The sequence below is a fragment of the Sylvia atricapilla genome, chromosome 6 (assembly GCF_009819655.1).
Source record: "Sylvia atricapilla isolate bSylAtr1 chromosome 6, bSylAtr1.pri, whole genome shotgun sequence".
In the NCBI taxonomy this organism is placed as follows: Eukaryota; Metazoa; Chordata; class Aves; order Passeriformes; family Sylviidae; genus Sylvia; species Sylvia atricapilla.
The window spans coordinates 9,670,201-9,697,005 of record NC_089145.1 but is presented as its reverse complement, the minus strand read 5'-3'; the positions used below and the strand labels follow the sequence as shown (position 1 = coordinate 9,697,005).

General features: G+C 49.7%; 1 protein-coding gene and 1 long non-coding RNA gene across 3 annotated transcripts in view; one reads left to right on the top strand and one right to left on the bottom strand.

Moving 5' to 3' along the window:
* Positions 1–10,609: 10,609 nt before the first annotated feature.
* On the top strand, positions 10,610–13,157 carry LOC136363166 (uncharacterized). 2 transcript variants are annotated; one of them, XR_010743908.1, is made up of 6 exons: positions 10,610–10,762; positions 11,973–12,013; positions 12,085–12,126; positions 12,221–12,282; positions 12,369–12,645; positions 12,754–13,157. It is a non-coding gene; the product is annotated as an uncharacterized lncRNA (long non-coding RNA). The 2 variants fall into 2 exon arrangements; XR_010743907.1 differs by having other exon boundaries at positions 12,221–12,645.
* A 6,108-nt stretch (positions 13,158–19,265) lies between these two features.
* The window catches only part of LOC136362278 (epidermal growth factor receptor kinase substrate 8-like protein 2), a 46,229-nt gene continuing 38,689 nt past the window's right edge, over positions 19,266–26,805 (bottom strand). The window contains exons 13-21 of the mRNA XM_066320658.1: positions 26,296–26,444; positions 26,045–26,171; positions 25,569–25,684; positions 23,598–23,709; positions 22,719–22,826; positions 21,724–21,865; positions 20,439–20,622; positions 19,900–20,032; positions 19,266–19,536 (exon numbers count right to left, since the gene is read on the bottom strand). Of these exons, the coding sequence (XP_066176755.1) occupies positions 19,465–19,536; positions 19,900–20,032; positions 20,439–20,622; positions 21,724–21,865; positions 22,719–22,826; positions 23,598–23,709; positions 25,569–25,684; positions 26,045–26,171; positions 26,296–26,444 (1,143 nt within the window). The 3' untranslated portion in view covers positions 19,266–19,464. The remainder of the gene's footprint in view (positions 19,537–19,899; positions 20,033–20,438; positions 20,623–21,723; positions 21,866–22,718; positions 22,827–23,597; positions 23,710–25,568; positions 25,685–26,044; positions 26,172–26,295; positions 26,445–26,805) is intronic.

Genomic DNA, 26,805 nt, shown 5'->3' with positions numbered 1-26,805 from the left:
TTAAGCCGTCTCCGTTTACAGTGATAGTCCTCTCCCTGGCCCGAGACCCCCACCCTCCTCACAGGGGCTGCCCACGGGTGCGCTCTGGCAGGGGGAGCCTCAGCCAGGCTTGGCCGGGCCCCTCTGGTCCTTCCCCACTCAGACGAGCGGTTGCAGCAGGCGGGGGCACAGCCGAGCCTCGACCCCTGCCGGGGGCCGCTGGCGGGGTACAGCGGCAGGGACTCGCCGCTGGCACCGAGGGGACCCGAGGCTCTTGGCTCCCCGGGACGCGCCGCCGCAGGACCGGGCAGCCCCAGCGCCGTGCCGGCCAGGAAAATATGTCTGAGAGAGACAGAACCGCCGGCGCCAAGTACTTCATCCCCTAGAGCCCCTCACGGACCCCACACAGCCACAGCCCCTCCGCCCTACACACCTCACAGCCCACTGCCCCTCACGGACCCCACACAGCACCTCACAGACCCCCCGAGACACCCACAGCCCCACACCTCACAGCCTACAGCCCCTCACGGATCTCCGAGCGCCCCTCAGTCCCGCGCAACCCACAGCCCTCAGCCCGCGCCCCTCAGGAATCCCGCAGCAGTCAGCCCCGCGCACCTCACGGCTTACAGCCCCTCAGCAATGCCTCAGCCCCCCACAGCTTCTCAAGGCCTACACACCTCATGCTTCCCCAGGGCTCCTCTCCAAGCACCGCAGCCATCTGTTCCGCGCACCTCACAGCCCTTCACAGACTCCACACCCCCGACCCCGCAAGCGCGCACCCCTCACGGACACCACAAACCTCTTCCCCGCGCATCTCACAGCCCCTGAGACTGCCTCAGTCCTCCACGGACCCCACAGCCCTCAGCCTCGCACACCTCTAACCCCACAGTACCTCAGCCCTCACGGACCTCACAGCTCCTCAGTCCGCCTTAGCTCAGAGCTCCGCAGGCTCCGTAAATATTTCCTGGACCCGCGCCCCAGCAGCCCGGACGTTCCGCACACAGCTCCCTATATCGCGAACCGCCCCGACCGACAGAACACTTTTTCGCCGGTAAAACAGCGGAGTTTTGTCGCCGCCTCAGAATTCAAACCTCGCCCACTTCCCCCTTGGGCACGCCCCCGCCCCGCCCCGCAGCCTGATTGGCGCCGTCCTGCGTCGCCCCGGGCCATCATGGGAAATGTAGTTTTCTTCTCAAGCGCGGCCGCCGGCGGAGGGAAATAAATTATTTTATAATTAATGCGTTTGCAGTTAATCTCATCTGAAAGGCATACACTCTGTTCCTGCTCTCGTGTGTTTCCGCCCTTTCCCTCTGCTAACCGCTGGCACTCGCTGCTTCTCCGTGTTATTTCTCTGTCTTAAATTCATCCTTTTATTTTTCCTGAGGCGCTCACTTTATGCAACTGGTTATGAATTCTGCTTTGGTGTCACAAAGAACCTCCCTTTTTGGGTAACCCTGAAAAATAAATAGTTCGCCACTCCCAGAAGTGTATGACTGTGTTAATGTGATGCTCAATCCCATCAAATACCTTCTCTCCTACAGCATTCCAAGAAAAAACTAATTAGCCTGAGAGGCTGTAGTAATTCACAGGAGTCTGGAGTGACTGGAAGTTTCTAGCACCAGGTTGGACGGGGCTTGGAGCAACCTAGGGTAGTGGAAGGTGTCGCTGTTCATGGCAGCGGATAGAATGGGATGGGCTTTAAGGCCCCTTCCCACCCGGAACATTCTAGGATTTTAGGAATATCTCCTCACTGCTTCCAGTGCCGGAGCACGATCGCGCAGTGAGACCAGTTTTTTTCCTGCGCTTTTTGACAGGGGCAGAGGGAAGAGCTCAGGAGTGACAACCTGGGCAGAAGGCGAAGCGCTGAACAGCTCCACAGGCTTACACCGTGTCCTGCAGCACCTTCTCGTGTTCCTGCCGGGAACTGCATTGAGCTGGGACTGGCTGTTCTCTTCTGAAAGTGAAGCTCTTTATAAAATCCAACATCTGCAGGGTCTCAAGAGTACAGATGTCTTTCTCCCTTCTGCATTCAGGATCTGCAAACACTGACGTATGAGGCAGCTGCAAAAAAAAAAACCCAAATCGCCATGGACTTGGACAGGAATATCCTGCAAGCAACACAGCTGCCTGCTGTTATTGGAAATGTGATCAATAACAGAGATATTTGTAATAAAGAACACTGAAATAGCAAAAAGCTTTTTTTCTTTTTCACCACTGCCCTTAACTCACAAAGTCCGAAGGCCTTTGTGATGCCTGTGACTAATGAAGCTTTTGTACGCACAGAAGAGACGAGCTGCGACCACGGCGTCGATGGGAAGTTGTTTCAGTGTTACACGTGCAAAAAAACCTCATGACAGACCCCGGATGAGGGACAGCGGGCGGGGCGCTGCCGGACGGGGCTCGGCCGAGCTGCGCGGGGTCGCGATGTCAGCGCACGGGCGCAGGTGCGTGTTTGTGCGTGTATGTGTGTGTGACGGACAGCCACCATCGCCGCTCCCAAGGGGCGGAGGTGGCCGCAACTCAAAGTCGGCAACGCCCAAGAGGGCGGCCCGGGCCGGAGGTGGCGGGACCGCCCAGAGCCGGCTGCTGCCAGCACACAAGATGGCGGCTCTGGGCAGCATCACGTGATACCCTACCTAAGATGGCGGCCCTCACCCAACGTCACTTTTGCCAGAAAGCAAGATGGCCGCCCCGGGTTGAGGTCACGCCATACCATATCAAAGATGGCCGGCAGACCAGAAATGGCTTCACCAATATACCAAAAAAAAAAGTTTGGGCGGAAGTCCCATAACCACGCCTAAGATGATGGCTTAGGCTTATGGTGCGTTTTCCAATATGGGGACATTTCGCTTATGCGCTTTCGATAGGGAGAAAAATTGCGCCGCGAAAGGACCCTATCCCTAGAAAGACGTCCTCTTGACTGCCTGAATCTGGCCATGATCACGACCGCGATCCCGACACCAAGTCAGGAGCCACCCACCAAGTGACAGGAATTGGCGTGGGAGCTCCAGGCACTGAGTGTCATTGCTCACTGGCAGTGGGGATGGGGGTTCCCAGAGGGGCTCCAATGCCCCTTCCCTTCTCCCTGGCATTTCCAGGCAGGATGTGTGCTCTGAAGAATGCAGTAGGACCAGACCAAAGCCAGGCTCAGGACCATTTCCCAGCAGTTCAGGGAATCTGTGCCTGGAGCACCTTGAACTCCCATGTGCTCAGCACCTTTTCCTTTGGGTTTCTATGCACTTGGAAATGGATTTTGGGATCTACCAATGAATTCAGTGAATTGTTCTGGCCAGAGACCATTTTGCTGACCTAAAAGTAGTTTTTAAACCTCAGACCTGCAGGCGTGCAGTGTTTTCCAGTGGCAGTGGGAAACAGGATGGAAAGATTCTGTTCAGTGATGCAGCTGTCCACGATGGCCTTGCTGTTGTGTGTTGTCTCAGATGAAAAACCACTTGGCTTTCCCCTGTGGGATGGACTGAGGCTGTGAAGTGCAATCCAGAACATCTGCAGGCTGCTGTGCTTGGGACTACAGTGTTTGGTGCTCAGACAACATTCCAGCCTGTCTGCTCCAGGGTCGGATGTGCATTTCCACAGTTACTCCAATAGGGAAAGGCCAAGAGTATGGTGGGAAGGGCTTTTTCCAGGCCTGGAGACACTCAAGGCAGGAATGATTTTTACATATTTGTTGTCTTTTGCTTCCCAGCCCAGGGCTGAATTGCTGCTCCCTGAACTGGATGTGGAGTGAGGAGGTCTCTGTTGGGAGAGTGGGAGAAAGGAACACACTTGGTTGGTGTGTCCTGGGTGGGCAGAGAAATCTGATAGTGCCAATATGGGTTTGTGAGTATTTCATCAGTCCAGAGGTGCCAACGTGCCTCAAGTGCCAGTGGTTCAGGGCACAGGGGCTGATGGACACCAGCACTGGATGTTTGGTCTTGGCTGGAAAGGAGCAGCTGGACCTCCCCCAAGGCAGTGCTGGCTGTGGATTTGGGTCCTGTCTGGCTACAGAGGGGTGTGGCAGCTGCAGATTAGGCCAGTTTTGGGGCTGTGCTGTCCCAGCCTCTTTAGTTCTTGTTCCTGTTTGTTCCCTTTCAGTGGAAAAGCATTCCTTCCAGTCTGGTCATTCCCTGCCAAGAGCAGAGCCTGCCCCTGAGGTTCCTCAGCACTGCTGTGATCCCCTGTCCTTGTCACCTGCCCTTGGCACAGGCACCAGAGCTCCTTTGCCATTCCCTGCTGAAGGGCAGGATCTGCCCAGACCTGGGAGCACCCAGCAGGATACAGCCCCTCTTCTCCAGGAGGCGAGAGGTGGGGGACAGGAGCTGGAAGGAAATGTTTTCCAGGCAGAGGGACCAAGGTTGCTGGGAGAATTTCAGCTCCCAGCAGCTATCAGTGACCGAGGGCTGGGAGGAGAACAGGGCAGCACTGGGTATCCTGAGGCTGTGAACAACTCCAGTGAGAAAAGGAATGAACATTGGAGAGGTGGCAAAACGATGACAGGAGTTCGAAGGAGAAAAACTAACCTGGATTTTGCCTTTCGGTGTTGGCTGTGTCTGGTCTGTCACCTTCAGGCATGAAACTGGACGCTGAACATGTCCACAGTGAGTTGTGTGCTCTGTTCATGGGAACACTGATCAGAGAAAGTGGGATGTAAAAGCTTGGGGCAGACCAGCAGGTTCCTTGAGCCAGCAAGATCATGCCAAGTGCTGCCCTGGAAAACTGCAAGTTAAGAGTAATCGAAATATGAACTCATGAAACTCAGCTTTTTAAAACTTTATTCAAGATAAAAAAAGATGGACATGATCTTGGTAGAAAAGCACCTCTGAAGCAAAGCAGAACTAAAATATCTGTAAGCAGAAAACCCAGGAGAAATGGCTGCTGACTCCTGGAATCCTGGTCTTTTCAGGCAGGTTTTGTATTGGATTGAAAGGCAGTTTTGCCTTCTGGGACCTGCATCCCCCTGGAAGGAGAAAATGCAGGAGGAGTGCAAGTGGGAAGACAGTTGTTAATATCAGCCCTTGGATTCCATTTCCTCCCAGACAGTCTGTGCTGCTTGAGGCCCAAAGGCAATCAGTCCTCGAGTACCTGTGTGTTCACCTGTTGAGCTTGAAGGACACATTGGACATGAAATTCCAGGGAAGATGCCATTGCTGTAGTGGCTGGAGTGAGAAAGAGTGGAAGCTGTTTCCTGGCTGCTTGTGCCCACCTTCTTCTCAATCCCCTGGAGCTCCAGATCCCCACACATCAGGAAAACCCTTGGAAAAGCACAAGTGAAGGGTTTCTAAAAGTAGCAGTAGGATTTGCTGCAGCTGGAATTTATTTGTTTCAGGAGGTGTCTCATTGTATGCTCTGTGATTTACTAGTTCCCATGCCAGATTACCTGCAGTAGAAGCAGGCAAATGAAGCCAAGAACCTGGACTGGGATGTCCCAGGCCCCTGCCAAGCACCAGGGTTGCTGCTTGATGTCAATTCTCCACAGTGCTGGTGATGCCTTAAGTTTTAACTTTCATGTTGTTCTGTGCTGCCCAGGGCTGCAGTTCTGAGCCTCATTTAAATGCCAGTAAGCTCCCTTTACAGAGTAGGTAGACAAAACAAATCCTTTTCCTGCTGGAGACCAAGGGCAATAATTACAAGTTTTCAAGCCCAGAAGCACAAACAACAGTGGACTGAAGGGAGAAAACAAGAAGGATGAGACCTCATAACCTGAAGCTGTAATTGGACAACTACACCTCAATATGCAAATGGACCAAAACTTAAAAATAAGTGTAAGACTTCATGACCAGTCATCCATTTTGTGACCATTCTGAGTCCATCTTGGGTGCAGCCCTGGCCAGACTCTTGTCCTACCCAAGGTGTACTCTTAAAGGCCTTTTAATAAATATCTACTTCATTCTCTTATCTCTGTCCAGTCTCTGTTCCAGGTCAGCCTTCCCAAGGCATCACCAGTCCTGCAGTGTCTGCTCAGGGCTCATTGCTCCCTCTTCATTCCCAATTATTCTTGGAGTGAGGGGCAAAAAAATGCTGCTGCTGCTGAGGCTGAACTGTTTGCAGGGACTTGCTGGATTGTTACTGCAGACTGAGCCCTGATGCCTGAATCCTGTGCAGGCAGCAAGGATTGTTCCCAAATGTCATCCCCTGACCCAACAAGTTTGTGTTCCTCCAAGCCCCAGTGCTGTTTCAGTGGTGCTGTGTGCACCTCTTGCCTTTGCCTGCTATGAGCAGGTTTATGCTGCAGCTCAGTGAAGTTGAGCTCAGTGTTTATTGTGTGGGATTTTTGTGTGTGATGAAAGTCCCTGTTGATTACTTTCAACTGCTCCCCCTCTGGAATGGCTGCATCCCTGGATTGTGACTAACACAGCTATGCTCCTGCAGCAGTTCTCTGGAGAGGACAGAGCTGAGAGCCCTAAGCAAAGGGAGAAATGGCCCATCAAAGCCAGGGCAGTGCTCACAGCCTGGATCTGCCCCTGTTCCCAGAGTTCCTGTGACTGAAGAACAGAAACAAGGAAAACAGGCCCTGCTTCTTTGCTCTCTGCTCACAACTTCCCTCATGTGCTCCATGTGCAAGGGCCCTGTTTCTGAGCAGCATTCCTGAACAGCTGCCACCCCCTTCTTTACAAATAGAGGGCAAACAGCATCCTGGTACAGAGGGCTCTTTAGGAAATGCCAATCCCTGACTCCATCTCCCTGCACTTGCTGTAGCTCTCCTGCCTGAAGAGACCTCCATGGCCTGGGGTTATTCTAAGAAAGTGACCTTATTTAATTTGTCCAATATTTATGTTCACAGACGCCCAATTTCTGACAGAAAAGCTAATTCTAATTTTGCCTTTCCCATGTTGTTTCCAGGTGCTGCCAAGGGAAAACTCCTCATGCCAAGGGGCAGCACCTGAGCAAGTAGAACAGCATGTGGGGTCCCCATTCAACTTTCCTCTTTCATCTTGTAAGTCCTTCCCGAATACTCCCAGAAAAAAAAAAAAAAAAAGAAAGAAAAAAAAAAAAAAAAAAAAAGGGGGGGGCAGGGGTGTCATTAGGAGAAAAGGAGTTGAAACGGAGGGGAAAACTTCCTTTTCTATAATTGTCCGTGTTTAAATTTAGTAGGAAACCCCTTCCCCTTTAAATGTATCAGTTGAAGAAAACCCTGCCTTTTCCATGCTCTTAGGGGTATCACTTGACAGGGAATCCCCATTTTCCAATATTTACCAGTTTAAATGGAAGGGGAAAACCTTGACAATGCTATGTTACAGGTTTGAATTGAGAGTAACTGTCTTGTTTTCATCATCCTAAGGTTTGAATTGAGGGGAAAGCCCTGTTGTCTCTCCTTTTTTGTCTTGAATTGAGGGGAAAAATCCCCCTTTTTCTATCATTTGAGAGGCTTGAAGTAATGAGAATTTCTTTTTTTTCTAATATTTTAGGGGATTCAGGGAAGACAGCTCATTTAATGCCATGACATAAGTTTAAGAAGAGGCAAATATAGCTGGTTCCCTCATGCTAAGGAGTTCAACAAAAGGAAGCCTCCCCCTTTTCAGCATTTTAATAATTTAAAGCTGTACTTCAAGATTCTTTTACCCATGCCTTAGCATCAAATATCTCACAAGAGAGCGAGCCCAGAACCGTAAGGCTACCTAAGAGTACATTATTCTTTTTATTTATAATCTGTATAGCCCTAGTTAGAAGTTCTAAGGAGAATTAAGCAATTTATACTGGTCTATTTTTCTCTACCATACTTAGTTGCTGCAACTTAGCAACTACCAAAAAACAATTATTTAAGTTAACAAATTATCCAACTTACCTATCTATGGTGCCAAAACACGAAGCTTTTTTCTTACATGCTGCCTACCCTTCTGGTCAACACGGTTGTAGGAAAAGAAGGCATCTAGACCCCATTACTCACCTCAAATTCAAGTCAGAGGAGCAAAACAGCTGCAGCTCTTCTCACTGGTTTTATCCCTCATGGTAATTGCCTCCTCCCTTTTCCCAGGCATTGTGGGAACAAAAGGTGGGCCCAGACAGGGGTATATTAACCCCATCCCTTAGAAAAGAGCCTTAGTTTTTCTCTGGGGTTGAGAGCTCTCTTTTATTTCAATGAAGAGGCTCTTCCAGGATATTTCAGCTTTTTTTCAGCGACTATGTAAGTTTATGATTTTGGGTTGAGTGTTTGGTGATAAGGTGCTTTTGTAATTTCCTTTTTTTGTTTGTTTTTCTTAGGAGTATTATAGCTTATTAAAATTCCTAGTTGTGTTGAGTATGTAACTTCAAACTTTTTCAGCAGTTTCTTTGTGTCACAAAAGGGACCTGTCCTGTACCAGAGATAACATCTGAAATTGAGGTTTTTGATAGGTAAGTTGCATATTGGGAGTGTGAGCAGGGTGCCAGGTTGGGAATTGTTGGGGGGGGATTTGAAGGTAGTGTGGTGGGAAACAGTGTCTGTTTGGGGGTGGCCCTCTACAGTTTTTCTGCAAGCACAGTGGATGCATTTACATGCCTTAAGGCACACAAATACATGTACAGAAACACCATACAGAAGCAAAAACCCCCCAAAAGTTTTGTTTTTCCCTAAACTATTTGTCCACTGTAGTGCCACAGCCTTTGCCTGGGCTGAAGCCAGAGACTTGAGGACCTGGGCACACTTAGGAGAGGGTGAGTAACTGATTTATTGGGATTTGGCCTGTGTGCCACTTAAATCCATGTATTGATTTTGGTTTTCTTTGTCATAGCTAAGAGATCAACCTGACAATCATGTAGCCTTCAACAATGGCTGAGGTGGAAGTGGCTGAGTCATTTTGCATCCAATATGGATTCATGTTGCCAGTCATCCAAAAGTTAAGTTGGGGTCTGTGACTCCGGGATGGGGTAGGAAATTCCTGGGAGAGATTTAAATGCTAGCACAGAGGAAAGGGATGCCCATTAAGGGGCCTCTTAGGACAGCCAAACTCTACTTTGAATTGCAACCATAAGGTGTGCAGGGTAGTTCCAGTCTGTGTTGTGTTGTCTGGTGTGTCTTCTGTGTCTCCAGCATCCCTTGGATCAGAGCTCTCTGCCTTTTACCCTCAAGGGGCTTATTGCAAATGCTGGCTGTCATCTCTAGGTTCTTGAACATTTGCACTTCTCGGCAAGATGCCAGTATCATTTGTTCTTTTACCAGTGGGCTTGGCTGTCTCATTGAATTGCATCTTGAAAGCATCGAGGCACATGTCTCTTGAGGCCTTGTTCCCAGCCATACTGCCTTCATCCTTTCCAGCCATGACTTGTAATGTCCTGGGGCTTGTAAGATTGTTATGCCATGGGAAGAAGCATTCTGAATGCAGCATTGTCTCACAGCCATCTTGATCATTGTGACCCACAGTTCTTAGAACAGGTCACTCTGTTGCAGTCTTGTCTTCTGCTCCTTAGAGCTTCCACTGTCCACCATTGCCACACCATTGGTCATCTTTTTTGGCATCATCTCAGTCCTTGCCATCATTCTTCTTGCTGAGAGTTCTCTTTATCATTCTATTGTCACCCTGTAGTGTAATGTGTTGTCTTCAACCTGGAACTGCTCTGCCCTGTGGAGTAGACTGGGGGCTAGGCAGAGTAGAAAGATGACTTGACAGGCAGCCTTTTGCTTTCCCTATCCAAGCCAACCACGGACAGAGCAACTGTTGCTGCTCCAGGGAGGGTTTGGTGGAGACAGTGGGAGCAATACAGTGGTCTCGCAGTTTTGTAATTGTTTGCCTTAATGTACACTGTTCTCAGGCCTTAGGTTGTTTGCTTTGAGAAATGAGAACTCTGGAAAGGCTAAGCTTTCCCTATGTGTCTGGGTGACTTGGACAAATAATTATTTGCAGAGGGATGGGATGTAAACCTGTTGTGAACAGAAGGGCAGTGACCAGGTGGGTCGGTACCTGATGTCTGAGTGATGGTGTGACTTTTGCCTCTACATTTGTTTTATTGTTTTATTTAACAGATGCAAAGCAATTGGCACAGCCAGATATCAGCACCAGGGGGACCATCAGCCAGATGAGTACTGTCAACTGAGTATTAATTCCAGCACAGAGCTAGATGCTACTGGAGTTGTTGCATTAGTGTTTGAATTGCAAGCATCTTTTGGTTTTTTTGTGTTTTACAGGTGATCTGCAGCGTTCAAATCACTAGTCCAGAGACCCTTGTGGGAAGAGGTCACAGTCAAGTACTTTCTGATGGAAACTACCTCAGCAATGCAGTGCTTTTGGACCCTAGGTTGGTACATGCCTTTCTGTTTTGTTTTGCCCCTTGTTTCTTAGGAAGGGCTGTCATCATTCAGCTTTTCAGGGAAGATGTAAATGGTGGCTATGTTACAGAGTTGCTCTTTGTCTTTGTTTTTAGAAAGGAAAGCCAGATACCAGCATTCAAGGCCAAGTGAGTGAGGTGAGTAGCAACCAATGGACAGAACAGGTTGTTATTGCTTGGGTGCCAAATTCTGGTGTAGCTCTAAACATCCACTATTGTTTGTGTGTTTCAGGCAGTCCACTTGTATTATGCCAAGCAGTGCTGAACTCACTCACTGACCAGCCAACAGAGCCAGTTTGCTGCTCTTGTGAGCCTCCCAGAAGTATTAGAGGACTCTGTGACGAAGTCTTCACCTTTTCCATTTGTAGGTGCTGTCCAGGTAGCCAATGCCAAGAAGGTGGGGAGGAGCAGTGAGGTTCCACTCAAGTTTCAGCAATTCCACATAACCTTGTCTCCTCTTAACCGAGGTATCCCTTGCAATGATGGTGTCAGCCTCCAGGTGTGGCTGGAGCATGCAGCCCAAGGACCTGGGTGTTCCTAGGAGATGGTGAGTAGTGGAATTGTTGGGGTTTGGCTGATGTGCTGCTAAGCTCATGTGTTAATGTTTGGGTTTTTTATTATGGCAGACTAGGAGACAAGAGCCCACTGAGGGCAGCAACTTCCCAGATGGTGAGGCGGCCTTCTTTTGCACCTGATGTGGATTTGCATCCCCACACATCCGAGAGATAAGTCAAGGGCTGTGACCCACAGAAGGGATGAAAATGGTCTGCTGGATCAGGATGGATTTTTGAATTAGCTTTGGCAATTGGGATGCCTGAGAAAGGGCCCCTTAGGCCACATTAAAGGGAAAGCCTCACTTTTGATCACAATGCTGAGGTGCACAGGGCAGAGCAGTCTGGGTGTGTTTTGTCACTTGGCTATTGTGTATTCTGTGTCTTTTGGGCATCTTGTGTTGCATGTCTTTTGCCTTACCCCTCGGAGGGGATTATCAGAAAGGCTGGGCCTCATCCTTAGCATCCCCAATCTCTGTATTCCTTAACCTGGCACCAATGCCATCAAACCTTTGACTCGCAAGCTTGGACATGCATCAGAATCACATCTCTCTTTAGAAGCATCCAGTCAGATGTCTTTTATGGTCTTGTTCTGGGCTGTATCAACAGCTGTGCACCACAATAATCTGTTATAGCAGATTAGAACTTGTAAGAATGTGAAGATAGGTAGAGGATTTCAACAGTACGTTTCTCGGGCATCCATCTTTGCAGTTTTGCTGCGTGGTTCTTGGAGTGATTCATTCTGTTAGTGTCGTCTTCTGCCAGGGTTCTTCAAGTGTCATTGGCTCAACATTAGTCTCGCCTAGGTCACCTTGTTCCGCATTCTCCGTCCTTGTGGTCATTCTTCTTGCTGAGCGTTTTCTCTCCTTATTGCATCCTCAGGTTTGCCATCTCGTGTGTAATGGGTGTCTGTGTGGTTTTGGCCTGGAGCTGCTCTGCCCTGCTGCATAGTCTGGTGTGTAGGTGTGAGAGGAATAAGTCTGTACTGTTAATTTAGCCAGTCAAGCCCATGGTTTTAAGTCATCCCACACCTCCTGGTCAATGGCCTTATGTGTGTGATCTGTGCGAGAGCTGCAGCCTGGGAACTTAAAATTTGTAATGTTTGGCCTAATTGGGCTCTAGATGATATTCCTACATTGACACAAGATGTCTAGGGCTGTTAATTTATCATGCAGCACTTTGACTTTTATAATAACTTTCTTTCAGATGCAGATGGATTAAACTTGTGGCAGACTGCCCCATACCAGGTGAGGGGGTTCCCATAGAAAAGTCAGTGTGTAAAAGGTGATTATGTTACTGCATTGTTCTTTATTTTTAGGAAGTAATGCTAGGTATCAGCAGTCAAGGTTGGTGGAGCAAGGTGAGTGGCAGCTGGTGGACAGAACAATTTGTTGTTGCTTGGGTGTCAATTTCTGGTGTAGTTCTAAGCATCCATTTCTGTTTGTGTGTTTTAGGTGGTCTGTTTCCAAGATGTCCTGACCCTGGATGCCAGAAGGAAGGCAGGTGCAAGCTGAAGGTATAAATGTGGCATCCTTCATTGGAGGGGGGAGGGTGTGGTTTCACAGTATCTCAGCATGTTTTTTTTGCTTTGGTTCTTTGCAGATGCTGCTGCCTTAGGCATGCCAAGGAATAGAGGCGAGTGGGTGAGTTGGCATTTAGGTGGGGTAGCAGCATGTGGGAATGTGCTGAATGTGCACCTTTTAATTTTGCAGGTGCCCTCTGGGCCACCTCCAGAGTTGGATGAAGGTCTGAGGTGAGCCCTGGGGCAGTGGTGTGAAGGAGCCCAGGGATTGTTCTAACTGAAGGCAGTAGTCATGTTTTCTGTTTGGTTGTTTTAGGTACCACAAGCAGGTGCAGAGCTGAAGTTTGGAAATGGCAGGTAGGTGATGAGCCTCAGCAGTTACAAGGGAGAGGGGCGTTGTGGAAGGGGTCTCTTCTGGCATGTCATCACAGTCTGAATTTTCTTGATGTTCTCCATCTTTTGCAGCTGCCAAAGTGGATCACAGGGAATGTATCAATGTCCACAGAGCTGATGTGTTCTGTTTGGTCAAGGATGGATTTTGTCCCCTTGTCTTCAGAGAGCTAAGTGCTGGGACTGGTGGACAGGAGAAGGGAAAAACCTTTTGGAATCACAGAAGGCAATTTGAAGTTAGCTTAGAGGAGAGAGCTGTAGTGGGACAGGCACCTTAAAAGTAAAGGAGAGGCAGTTTCTCCTCAGCACCACCTGAGCCTTTGCCGGGCAGGGCAGTTCCAACCTGTCTCTGTTCTTGTGAGCTTTGTGTCGTCAGCCTTCAAGTCTTAATGTCATCATGGATCTTTTTGCCAGAGGAGCCCACCTTTGGGTCTGGCACGATTGCCAGAAAAATTGTCTCAATTTTACCTACTCTTGGGCATAGCTGCCCCTGAGCACTTCTGAGCATAGCACATGTGCATCTCACATCTCAGCCCTTTGCTGGCCTGTCACCTTTTGCAATGTCACTTTGGCCTTTGATGGCAGTGTCTTTCTCTAGGGATCACCTGGCAGTTGTTACCTCCTCTTCTAGACCTACTAAGCTTCTCAGGCATGCTCTTAACAGCTTTGGCACTAGCTTCTTGTAAGGAGTTACATTTCACTGTCTCCAGCTGTTGCTGTAGAGCCTTCTTTCCTTCAGAATCATCAGTCTCTGGCTCATCTTGTGCTAACAATCTTGGGTCCATAAGGTGAAGCAGCTGGGGAGTTTCAGCTTGTGTCCATGTTATGTAGTTTGTGTCAATCCTCTTCAGTCTCACAGGGCTTTGTTTTGTCTCGAGGCTTTATCAGCATCATTCCAGGCCTTATCAGCAGTGGGGCTCTCTACTTGTGTACTTTCACAGTTTGGGCTAATTCTGGCATCTTTACATTTTTACTTTTTGAGACCAAAAGTACACAAGATGTTCTCATCCATCTTCCTTCTCAGTCCTGGCAGGATCTTTTTTTCATGTGCCATTCCCTTGGACGTCTATATGGAGTGTATTAGACCCTCCTCACTGCAGTAGTTCTGTAGGTTCCATTGCCTCAGAGCGCACTGGTCTAAAAAATTTATCTTCTGGAGAGTTATTTCAAGTCCTTGTGTCATCTTTGCTTGTATTTGGTGCATTGCGTGTCCTTGTGCCACTTGTGCTTGGAACTGCCCTTCCCTGGCACGTGAAGTCACAGCTAGGTTGAACACTTATAAAACTTTATGGCTCCTCTCTTGTGTATGAGGTTTTGGGTAGAAAATTTATGGGCCGGGCCTGGGGATAACTCCCAGCTGTCAGCTACTTGTAGACCACTACTTCTAGGTGCTGCAATGGACTCTGTACTCCAGCTCCAGCCCTTGCACCCTTGCTGCACATTTGGCCTGGCTAGGGGAGCTGAATTAAAGCCTGGAAACTTAAAATTTAAGGGGAACAACCCCAAACCTCACTCACTTGAGAGTAAAAAGGTATGCCTCTATTTACACATACACAGGAAAAGTACTTCTCTCGAGCAGTCTTGGATTTAATCAGTTGAACTAGCACTGCTGCTATTAAATTCCCTATTCCCAAAAGCCCTACTGCCCCTGTGCCATGGGATTTATGTTGTCACACAGTTACGAGGGACCCCTGGCCCCCCTCACTGCCCAGGAGCCTTCAATTCTGCACTTCCCTGAATAATGAATCTCATAAAATCTACTTTGGATGGTGCAGAAATCCAGAAAAAGCTCCTTCATCCTACCTGGAACTAGATATCTATAACTGGCATTATCAGTTACTCCAACTGAATAACATAATTATGAAACGGTTACACCAAATAGCTTTTGCCTGGAAGTTTTCCTTAGAAAGGAGGTGGAAGCTCACCACCAAGGCTCTTAGGTAGAGTGTGTGATGTAAAATATATAAAACATTTTTAGGGATCCTCAAATAAAACATCCGCAGTGCTGCAAAAAGGGAAATAAACCATGATTTTATCTATTAATTCCAAGATCTTTTCCTGGCTGTGCTGCTGGGTCTTTTACTGAAACTCTTGTGCCTTCTCCATGAAGTGTAGTTGGAATTATGCAACCCATTTGGAATTTTACTGTGTCTGCAATAAAATTAGTTCTCTCAGACTGAGCACATTTTCTCCAGTTCCCTCTTGCTTTTTGCATCCTGGAAATGTAAGAGGGAAATAGGTAAATACACAGCTCCAATGTAACAAATAAAAACACCATTTCCTTTCTTCTTCTCCAACCCCAAACCACCTTTTAAGCATAGCATAGAATGATGGAATCCTGGAGTAGCTGGGTTGGAAGGCATATGGAAGCACATCCAGTTCCACTCTCTCTGGACCAGGCTACTCCACACCCCATCCAACCCTGAGTTTGGGAAAACCCCCAAACAAGTCCCAGATCTAGACAGGTCCCTGGAAAAAAACCCGAATTCATTAGCATAGCAGAGCTTGGTTTCAGTCTGGCACTTCTTCCTGACAGCACGCAGAGCTGAACGTGGTGGTCAGGGCACACTCGAGGGCAAACTGCGAGAAAATCACGGGAGCGTCTGGAAAATGTCCTGGCTGGGCGGGATCTGCCCTGGGATGGGGACCAAGGCGCCACCACCGAGCGCCTTCCCCGCGCCCCCCCTCCGGCCGCAGGGTGGTTCGCTCCCCCCAGTGCGCGCCCCTTCGGCCGGGCGCGCCCACTCTCCGTGAAGGGGGGCGTGAGAGGGGGCAAAGGAGAAGATGCCGTGACAGGATCCCCTCGCGCCGCCTCTCACCGTTGAAATCCCCGGTGTCGGCCACCACCGTGGTGTGGTGCTTGAGCTGGTCCAGCGCCGACTCCATCTTCTGCCGCTTCACGGGGGACACCGACATGTCCACGGCTGTGGCGGTTCCGCGCCTATAAGGGACGGTGCGTGCCCGGAGGGTACGAGCCTGCGCGCGCACCCGCGGCCCGCGCGCTCCCGCGGCCCGCCGCCAATCCCAGCCCGGCTGGGCGGCACCGGCCAATCAGGAGCGCGGACACAAGACGGACACGGCCGGGAGGAGCCGAGGCGGGGCAGCGGGAGGAAGAAGGATTTTGATTGGCTGGTTCTGGTCCCGGGGGTCGGGGCGGGTGGTCGCCTTGGCGACCCTGACGCCGCCATTGTCGCCAGCAGAGCGTGTCCGGAGGGCTCCTGGCCCCGGGATCTCCGGTCCCCAGAACCCCCCGGGGGTATTCCCCACGGCCGGCACGGTGCCCGACCTGCCCTCAAGCCACCCGTCCCTCACGGCCGCGCGGGGCCCGGCCGCCGCCGGTGCCGCAAGATGGCGGCGGGCAGGCCGTGAGGGGAAGCGGCCGTGAGGGGAGGCGGCCCTGAGGGGAGGCGGCCCTGAGGGGAGGCGGCCCTGAGGGGAGGCGGCCCTGAGGGGAGGCGGCCCTGAGGGGAGGCGGCCCTGAGGGGAGGCGGCCCTGAGGGGAGGCGGCCCTGAGGGGAGGCGGCCCTGAGGGGAGGCGGCCGTGCTGCCCCGCTGCAGGAGCTCTGCGCTCTGTGCTCCCTTCCCTGCCGCCGTGGCAAAGTTCGAAATGGCTTGTTGGGTACAGCGGCAGCCGCTGAGAGAGCCCCTGACCCAGCAGGGCGGGTGTTTTGGGCTCTTGGTTTGCCTAAACTTTATTTAGGCTGCAGAGGAGGTGATCTGGTTAGCGTGGTCCCACTTGGGAGTTGAACTCCCCTAAACATCTACAATAGGTATTACCAGTTATTTCAACTGAGTAACTTAATTATTAAGGAAAATATAAAACAAACCTTTGCCTCCTGAAACCGAGGTTGGCTCTTGGATGGAACTGTTGGAGAATCCATGTAACAGGCCCTGAGTAAGTGGTTAATGCTGTTCCCTCCTTCTATATTGTTCCACTTAGGACAGCTACCACAGTCGTTCCCCTTCCAGATAGGCATAAATGTGCTTTTGTATAGCCTTCTCATGCTTTGCCCATTTTTAAAACAGTTATCCAGGCTGTAACACTCTTACTGAATATCAGTGCCCAAACCCAAAAGGAAATGTGTGGTTTCAGACATTTTGCTGAGTTTCTGAGACTCTCAGTGACAAACCTTTATGAAAACCCAGTGAAAGAGACAAAGATGGATTTATAAGTATAACTTAACTATTTTAATAACTCTTGTACAGTGCATGGTTATATCATTGTCTCCTTTGCTCAGGTACATCAGTGTACAGTACTTTATAGCAGTGTCTGCAGGCAGTACAAACAGAACAGATGCACAGCTCAGTCACATGGAAATCTGCAAAAGTGACCTCTGCAGTAAGGTCTGCTGAGATACTTGTTTTGGGAAGTGCTCCTGTGGCTCCCAGCTTTACAGAGCTGTTGTGTGCACTCCTGTTAAAATCCCAGATAACTCTAATTCCCTGTATTTGCTTTTCTCTCTACACCCCAGGGCTAGAAGGTGGTGTGTTTCCTATATGAACATTTGTTTTTATTTTCATTTTAGAAACTTTCTTGCCTCCTGTGCTTGCCATCCTGCTTCCCTTCTCCACCCTAATCCAGAGCCAGGGCTTCTCAGGAGGATTGTCCTCTTCATCCCTCCCTGACAAGGTGAGTGCCCTTCTCAGATCCCAGCAGGGCTGTGACTAAACCCAGGATCCCGCCCTGCCTGCACTGCTGCTGCCAGCAGTGTCCTCTTTCAAAGGAAAAAAACATTATCCATCGGAGACACTTAAGAATAAAGCCAAAACTGAGGTGCCCTGGCATTCTCAGATTTAGACACAAATTCCCCAGACACTGTTTTAAAGCTTTTTCCATTAAATGTGCAAGGACAGGCACAGATTTGGGCAAAGACTCTGCACGTGCTGAGAGAGAAAACCCAACTGTCCCTGGGCTGTGGGCAGCTCTGGAGCTGTGTTTGCTTCTCTGCTTTGCAATCAGGTTGGTCTGCCAGTTAAACAGGGATAGAAATGCAATGTGCCAAACTTGCTGTGCACAGGAACTACGCTGCTTGCTTGAGTTCAGAAACTGTGAGTAAATCTTGGAAGCATAAAATTTGGAAGCATTTTGCCTCTAGGGAGAGAGATTTTCCTCACCCTTATTTACAGATTGTTATAGATAAATGCACATAACTTTATGAAGGAAAACAGGAAGTCCAGAGCAACATTCTGTGCTAAATTAGATTATTTTTTTTTCTTGTGCCCATTTATTTGGAGTTAAACCTGCCCTTCCCAGTGTGCCTTGGGGTTTCAGCTCTTTGGGAATCTAACGTGAAGGCGGGGTCGAGGGACCAACACCCTGGGAAGGGCTGTGGGTGTGCCTGGGTCAGGAGCAAATGGTCAGGGCTTATCTTCTCCTGGTCTGAGGCCGGGTTTGGCAACACCACAACATCCCAGGGCAGCATCGGCGCCCCAGGGCAGGATCGGCGCCCCAGGGCAGGATCGGCGCCCCGGGGCAGGATCAGTGCCCCAGGGCAGGATCGGCGCCCCAGGGCAGGATCGGCGCCCCAGGGCAGGATCAGTGACCCCAGGCAGGATCGGCGCCCCAGGGCAGGATCAGCGCTGCAGGGCAGGATCAGTGCCCCAGGGCAGGATCAATGCCCCAGGGCAGGATCAATGCCCCAGGGCAGGATCGGTGCCCCCGGGCAGGACCGGCGCCCCAGGGCAGGATCGGTGCCCCAGGGCAGGATCGGTGCCCCAGGGCAGGATCCGTGCCCCAGGGCAGGATCAGTGCCCCCGGGCAGGATCGGCGCCCCAGGGCAGGATCAGTGCCCCAGGGCAGGATCGGCGCCCCAGGGCAGGATCGGTGCCCCAGGGCAGGATCGGCGCCCCAGGGCAGGATCGGCGCCCCAGGGCAGGGCTGCACTGCCGCCCTGAGCCCCAGCCTCTGCATCAGCGGCGGAGGGCAGGGGGAACTCAGCTATTTCCAGATTCAGAGCCCCTTGTTTGTCACCCCTGCTCGTTCCTGGGCACTGACAGCTCATCTCAGCTGTTCAGAGACAGCACTAACTGGTCTGTGGATTTGAGGGAGCAGCCAGACTTTGGGAATGTGTGTTGCCTTTCTGGCCTTGTCCAGTGAGGGGGCACATGGGGACAGGAGGGGGACAGGGAGTTGCCACCAGGCCTGTGCTCGTGGGCTGCAGGGGACACCTGCACTGAGGAGGAAATGGAGATGGGGCTGCCTTAGGCTGCCCAGAGAGGTCGTGACTCCCCATCCCTGGAAGTGGCCAAGGCCAGGCTGGACAGGATTTGGAACAACTTGGGCTGGTGAAAGGCGTCCCTGCCCAGGGCAGCGGGTGGAATGGGATGAGCTTTGGCGCCCTTTCCTTAAAGCCAAACACTGCAGGGTTCCAAAGCCTCATTCCCGCGGTGCAGGCTCCAGGCCTGAGGCTGAACTCTCCTGAGCTGTGCCACGCCTGCTCTGCCGGCGAGGGGGCGGGAGCAGGGACAGCCCTCGGAGAAAAGCCGGGGGCTTTGTTTGTTTGAATCCAGCCCCGTGTGAATCCTGCTCCGATCGCATGCATGGAAAATTTCAGTATAAAATATATAGTTATAAAAAAAATACTTCATGCAAAATTAAACACCTTTCCCAGTGGGACGTGGTCTTATTGTCAACCCTTCCCAAGAGTGTTCAAGGAATTGTCACTCTGATAGCAGCTGGACCCCAAGGGAGCTCTGCTGCCCCCGGCCTGGGCCGGGAATCATTGCTTTCGTTCCCTTTTTTTCTGCACTACTTAGGGCTAAGAGCTGAACTAAAGCAGAGAGACTTTAATTAGCAGAATCAATCCTTTCCTGGCGGCGCTTCATGATCTCCTGGAGCTCTGACTCTCTTCCGCTTTTCTGGAATGGAAACAAAACAGGAAGTTTGGGTTTGAACTTCAAGCTGTAGTTAAATTAGAGTATTTAATGAATGCTATTAATATTACAGTATTTAATGAACCTAGGAGTAGAGCTAGTTTTAAAGAGATGGGTGAGATCAGTAAAAAGCAGATTAATTAGTGGAAACAGGGGGATCTCCCTTAAGGATTTGGGGCCTTTTGCTTAAAAGACACTTCACAGTTTTTACATGTGTTTTATTGCTTGTGTAGATTTGGTTACATTTTTTTCCCCAATTGTATTTCTTTAAAAGCCTGTTTAATGAGCTGTCTGACACTGCTGGTACAGCCCCCCACTGCAGCAGGAATTACCCAGAAAAACACCTACCTCCAGCTGGGTTTTCTCCACCGTGATCTTGCTGTAGACTCTGTTTCCCTCATCACCACACACCTTCTTTAGCTCCTCTCTGTTGAGGGAGAAGAGCTGAGCTCCAGTGAGGATGCCCAGGTGCTCCACGGTCCTGGGGAGACACAAAGTGGGGAGGTGATGGTTGTGCTGCACGTGGCCTCGTGCCAGAGGGGAGGAGTGGGAGAAGGGAGGCTGGGAGCTGCACTGGGACCGTGTCACAGAGCCCTGGGGCTGTGCCAGGATGGCAGCTGCAATTCCAGTGGCATTTCAGGCCGTGGGTTTAGTTCCTTAATTATTTTTTCTCCAAGAAAATGTTTCTAAGAGAGAAAGGGAGTTGGTTTGGGCTCTGAGCATCCTGGTTATAGAGCCTGGATTTAATAGGGTTGAAATCTGATTTGCATCACAGGCTCTGTAAGTAAATCCCAGTGACTTGTCCCAGGTGAGATGGTGCCAGAGCCTCTCCTGCTCCTTCTCCAGGGAAGGATGAGCATTTCATGTGGCAGGAGAGCAAATCTTACTCTTTGCTGAATGACTTGGCCTCCAGCCAGGCTTTGACTTCTTCAGTGCTGGATTCAAAGGTGAGGGGCACAAAAACTTGCTGAGGCTTTTCCACTTTGAAATTCCTGTGGGGAGGCTGAATTTTATTGTTTGTGATCTTCTTTAGCAGCTCGTCGTTCAGCTCATCCATTTGGTGAATAAGTTCTGTAGAAACAGGTAGGGAATGAAATCAAGTCTTCAGTTAAAAATCCCATTAAATGTGTTTGTGGGGATATTATAAGTAAAATGGGGGTGTAGCTCAGCATTTTTATTTAAATTCAGCCCAGAGAAGTGGTTCCCATTTTCCTCTGCCCCTGTGTTGCCATTTATTTTCCTCCCATCACCCCTTGGCTGTTGCCTGAGGTGGAAGGATAGATCTGTGAGAATCTATGGTTGGAGATTTGGGATTGAGAACTTTTCAATCCTCTCTGCCACTTCTAGTCAGTAATTTGCTGATCCCAGAGCTCCAGGTTTTGCTCTGCAGGGGAACAGAAGCAGCAGGAAGCACAAACTGGGAGTGAGCAACACACTCATGACGAGATGAGCTTGAAGGTCCCTTCCAGCCCAGGCCATCCTGTGGTTCTGTGAGAACTCCAGTGACACTTCATCCAGTGTCACTTTCCCCATGAAACTCCTGAGGGCATTGGAGAATAACTTGCTGTTATGGACAGATTTATGTCTTTGTATTGTGGGACTTTCCATCATCCCAAAAGGGCTCCTGCTTCCAGGAGTGGACAGGGTGGGAATAAGAGGTGAGGTGAGCAGGGCCCCTGGTCTCTCTCCTGCTCTGTGACCCCTGCAACATGTGCAGGGTGAAGGAGGGATGTGGATCTCCTGTTTGGCTGGGAATTCTGTGGAACCACATGAAGGAACCAGCTAGCAGGCGCTCTGCGTGTGTGACAGGATATGAGCAAAAGGAAGAGAGAGAAAGGGATTGACCTGAGCTGTTCCTTAGACACACTTAAATGGAAGATAAAGGAAAACTCTCTCTTTGGGAGGAGGAGGAGGAAGGTCAAGCTGGAGGAAGCAGGAATGGTGTGATCACTTATTGCCTTGCTCATCCCGAGCTGCCTGAGAGCCCAGAAGGTGTCACAAGTTCCAGGGCTGCTCTCTCAGCTCTTGTCCTACCTGCAATGGCCTCCAGACCCAGTGCTATTCTATTGCTGATCACTGAAAGGTGCAGGGCAGCCCCATGGGTAGGTGTGGTCCCAGAGCACCCAAACCCAGGGGACCCCAGTGTGGGACACAGAGTGGACACACACGTACGTTCTTTGGCGTCCTGTGGAGAGTTGCGTGATAACATCTCACTGCCCCACTTATCCCCAGCGTAGCTGGCAGGCAGCTTGTGAGTGGGACTGGATGGGCCATAGCCCCTGGGGCTTAGGTCTCCTTTGTACCTCTGGTTGGACTGGATAGAAAGGGAAAAAAAGAAGTAAGAAATTTTTTCCACCGTTTTTCATTTTCTTAAACTTTCCACCTCGCACCCACAGAGGAACAAACTGTTGTGTTGTCTTTGTGCTGATGTGGAGCTGGTGAGACTGCATGGAGGAAGTTAATTTCTGTGAATGAAAAACCCAAAGCAAAGTCTGAAGTTTGCTCAAGGGAATTCCTAGACATGCCAAACGTGTTCAATCCCATTGGATAGCAAAGCCTCGCTGCTCCATAGCTGGGATGTGAAGCGTGACCATTGCTAAGGGCCTGAAGCAGACTGGGAAGTTTTTTGACATTTCGATTAAACTAGCAAGGATTTATCCATAAGTCTGCTGGGGCCCCTTAAGCTTTCTCCAAACTCTGCAATATCAAAATAGGGAAGCAATTCCATGCTTCCCAAGAGTGTTTAGAACACTCCAGCTCCACATTTCTGTAGTGCAAGTTGCAGTGTTCACTTAATTCCCACTTAGATGATGTTTCCATCTGCCTCTACTCGAGTGACATGTTCCTGCTGCTGAAGTGAACTGGGTGAGGGAAGTGTCTATCTTTAATTTAACCCCCAACAAAAATCATGACATGGAAAAATACAGAAAACAGGAGTTTGCTGCCCAAATGGGAAGGATAGGCCTTATTTGGGAAGGTGATCGTGGCAAAACCGGAGTTTTATCATAGGAAACTCAGGAATCTCCTCACTTTGTCTACTTCTGATGGTTCATCCTGACTCATGCATAGTATCCTAGGAAATCCAGGGAGGTCTAATGACAAGATTATTCCCAGAGGCAGATTGTGCCCTGCAGCTGGTACCAGTCAGGTACCACCTGGCTACAGACCTGTTCTAGCTCTTCCAGTTTCACCACATCCAGGATATTGTATGGAACGTAACCGGCCTGCCCACTCCGGTTGAGCAACTTCCACCATTGCTTATTATCTTCCAACACCTGAGAGAGGGACAAAAATAAACCTGCTAGTGGGAGGGAACATGGGATTTCAGGCATATACAACCAGGATATAGTGGGGATGGACCACCCAGAAGGTGAAGTTGTCAGACAGACATCACTGATGCCGGAAGCTCTGATTAGATCTGCTGCTCTCAGATGCAATCCAGGATTGAAACTTTTCCTGGAAGGCATCAGAATTTATCATAAGGATGAATAGGAGAGCTCTGGGTGCTGAAGAACTCATAGTTGCTATGTAATGTCCCTGTTTCTCTAGATTTTTTTTTTCCAATGACTGAGTTTCTGTTGGTTTTTTTTTTTTTTGTGTTAAAATAAATAATTTTACAAAGCTACATTTTGCACAAAAACCTTTTTCCACAGCTCACAGATCAGTGTTACCCCAAATCATGTCTCACATTCTCCAGCTGCAGGAACAGAAAGGTTATGAAAAAGGTGGTTTTTGGAGAAAACAATTCCTCATGGAGAGGGAAGTGACAATAAGGAGCACAGACCCAGCAGGGGATGAGCAGGGATCAACAGGGAGTTGTTGTGCTCCCTCCTCACTGTGTTTAAGATGGGACCGATGTGTCTGAGCTGAGGAAGTGACACAGCACAGCACAGGCAGCCTGTTCCAGCTCTGGATTTGAGCAGAGCTCCCTTGGCACTGCTCAGACACCAGCAGGGAAAGCAGAGTTGGTGCTTCCTGGTATCCTGAGCTCTCTCCTGCCCCTGGGAAGGGGAGGGGACAAACCTTTCCCAGGAGTGCTCACATACCTCCAGGATTTCATCCTTCAGCACCGAGAGCTCGTTGGCGTTTCGTGCAGTGAAATCGTAGCGGATTTTGGCAAATCTCCTGGGCGCAGCCACTCCCTGGGCCTCAAAATTCCTGCAGGAGAGAAAAATTGGAGTTTTAGTGGAGGCTTATCCAATTACAAGGCCAAGAAAATTTGAATTAGAGAAGATAAATTATCCTAATTCTTTCCCTGTTCTACATTGCATCTCTACTACTTGATCTTCCTACCAGGACCAGTGATAGGGTGAATGAGAAAAATAAGTTATTTTAATGATATTGCTCTGGATTTGAACTTTGTAGTAAAGCTTATAAACGTTTTAGATTAAAACAGAAAACCATGGAAAAACAGCCTGGTTTGAGGAGTTTTTTCCCGGACTAGAGCTGGTGACAGAAAAATGGATGGTCAGCTGAAAACTTTACTCATATCCCTGCAAAGTAATGTGTCAAATCACAGCAGAGGACTCATGTGGAATTTGGTAAGAGTTTGGTGGCACTTGGAGATATGACAGTTTCCAAGGTGTGAGCTCATGTAAACAAGGAAGCAGATGGAGCCTCTAAACTCTGAACTAAAAGTATTTTGATGAAGGTTTTGTACCATGGAGTATCCGGTGATGGAAATTGAGCATTGAGGCTCTTAAAAGGCAGAAGAGCCATCTTTCCCTTGGGAAAAAACCTAAGGGTAAAGGGCAGCCTGGTCAGTTCTGAATTTGCTAGTGAACTTTCCAAGACTTCTGAAGAAAGAGGAGGGTTTTTTTCCCCCATTTTCCAGAATTCTGTCTCATTCAGAGGAGTTATCTGAGCCCCGGCGCCCTGTCAGTTCCCTCGGGGAGAGGTGGGCAGGACTGGAATATATTATTTTATTCAGCCTCTCATCAGTGGATTTGTCTTTTGTTGCCTTTGGATTTGCCTCCCTCAAGCTAAGGGGGAGCTGCTGTCTGCAGTGAAACAAAGCTCCTTCCTCAGCTGAAATGTTTTCCAGCAGTGCTGGAAGCTCGGGCTGCTCTTCCCTGGCCCTGCACAAGGTCTGGCTGTGCTCTTCCCTTAGGGCAAATTCCTTTTGTAGGCAGGTTCTGTCTGTGCAACTTGTGGTGGCTGTGGGATGAATGGAGAGATACTCAGCAGTGTCCAGAGGGGCCAGGAAGGGCCAGGAAGTGCTCCAAGGGCTGAAACATTACACGGACAGGCTGGAAGAGCTGGGAATGTTCAACCTGGAGAAGAGAAAGCTCCAGGGAGCTCTTAGAGCCCTTTCTAGTCCCTAAAGGGGCTCCAAGAGAGCTGGAGAGGAACTTTAGGGAAGATCCTGGAGTTACAGGACAAGGAGGGATGGCTTTCCACTGCCAGAAGGTGGGTTTAGATGGGATATTGGGCAGAAATTCTTCCCTCTGAGGGTGGGGACACCCTGGCACAGGTTGCCCAGAGAACCTGTGGCTGCCCCATCCCAGGAAGTGTTCAAGGCCAAGTTGGACAGAGCCTGGAGCAACCTGTGATAGCAGAAGGTGGCCCTGGCCATGGCAAGGGGTTGGAACTGGGTAATCTTTAAGGTCTCATTCCACCCAATCCATTCTGTAATTCCATGATTCCAATGTCTCTGCACACATGGAGAGTGCAGTGCAGTGCAGCCTCTTTGGCACCTTATCCTTAAGGTCACTTTGGTGGGCTGATGTTGGGAAACAAGACCTATGGATGGACTGATGAAGTCAGCCAATATTTTTCCCTCCTGTGGTAGAAAATACCTGGGATTCCTTTCCTTGCAGAGCTGCTGGGGGTTAAACAGCAGACAGTGCTCATGGCAATAATCCCTCAGCTGATCTTTATCTTCTCTTGGTGGTTATTAATAGTGGCAGGGAGTTGTCTCCAGGATGCCCAAACTTCCCAGTGTCACCGTATGTGTCTATGTGTGTTCATGAGGTTCCAAGGTGGGAGCTGAAGCTATGGGGGCGCACATCCATTACCTATTTCCATGTGGAGTGACATTCTGTTTGAAGGCATCCCCAGCCTGTGTCTGCTCAGCTGTCTGGCCACGCTTGAGTGAGGAGTTCCGGTAAGGATATCCATTGGCTGAGGAGAGCTGGAAAGGCAGACATGGAGTCAGTGTTACCAGGAAAAGGGAAAGCTGATTGGAGAAAAGGAGAGGGATAGTGGGAGATGAGTCATGGCCTGGCAGCTTTTGGTCAAGATGTTCTTCAGGGAAGCCTGTGTCCCTGGAGCTCAGTGATATTGTAGGGTCTTGTTGCCTTGAATTGGGAGAGGCTGATTATTGCTGCCCTTTTCCAGCCTCATTTGCTTTCCGTAATTAACTGGAGCGACCAGATCCAACTGACTTTTGAGTCAACTACTTGCTACACACCACCACACCCCCCGCAGCTCCATCTTTCTGGAAAAGGGGGAAGGAGAGGGAAGAGAGGATCCCCAGGGACACAGGACTAACCTCCTCTTGCAAGTGTCCGATGTCTATTTCCCAGGGAGCTCCACGGAAGATTTCTGTGGGTGGTTCCCAGCCATTGCGGAATTTGGGGATGTAGGTGGGGATGTTCGTGTCTCGGGGCCACTCAGCTCTAGGACACAAAGTGGGAATATGAGGTGACATTCACGAGGAATATGTCTTTGAGAGAATCCCCTCAGGGCATCCAAGCACCCATCTGCCTGGGGAGCCTGGGGAGATGGCAGCTCTGTCCTCACCTGGATCTGGTCCATGTCTCCCCCAGGGAATCCCAGAGGTTTATCTCTTTGGGTGTCAGGTGACCTCTCAGGAAATCGGTGGCATCTTTAGAAAGCAGTGGGCTCAGGACAGACCGGGCCAGCTCAGGACCACCACAACTGTTGATGATCTGGGTCACACACAAACCACACAAAGAGGAGAGAACTTGCAAGGAACAATCAAAATGTCAAACCAGGGACACACAGAGGAGCAGGAATCAATGACAAAGTTGATCTTTGGATCAGCTCAGTCATCTCAAGAAACATCAGCCTAAGTTTTTGAAAGAGACTGGACAGTTCAGGGGAACATGAGATTTTTTTTTTGGATTGGAGTCAACACAGGATCTGATCTACAAATGAGCTGCTGCTACAGACAAGTGATGTGTCACAAACTGACAGTTGAAAAAATGGAAAGTATCTTGCTATTCCTGTATCCTTTCTGGCTCCTTTTCCAAGTTGGGATTTCTGCTTCCAAACATTTTCAGTGTAAAT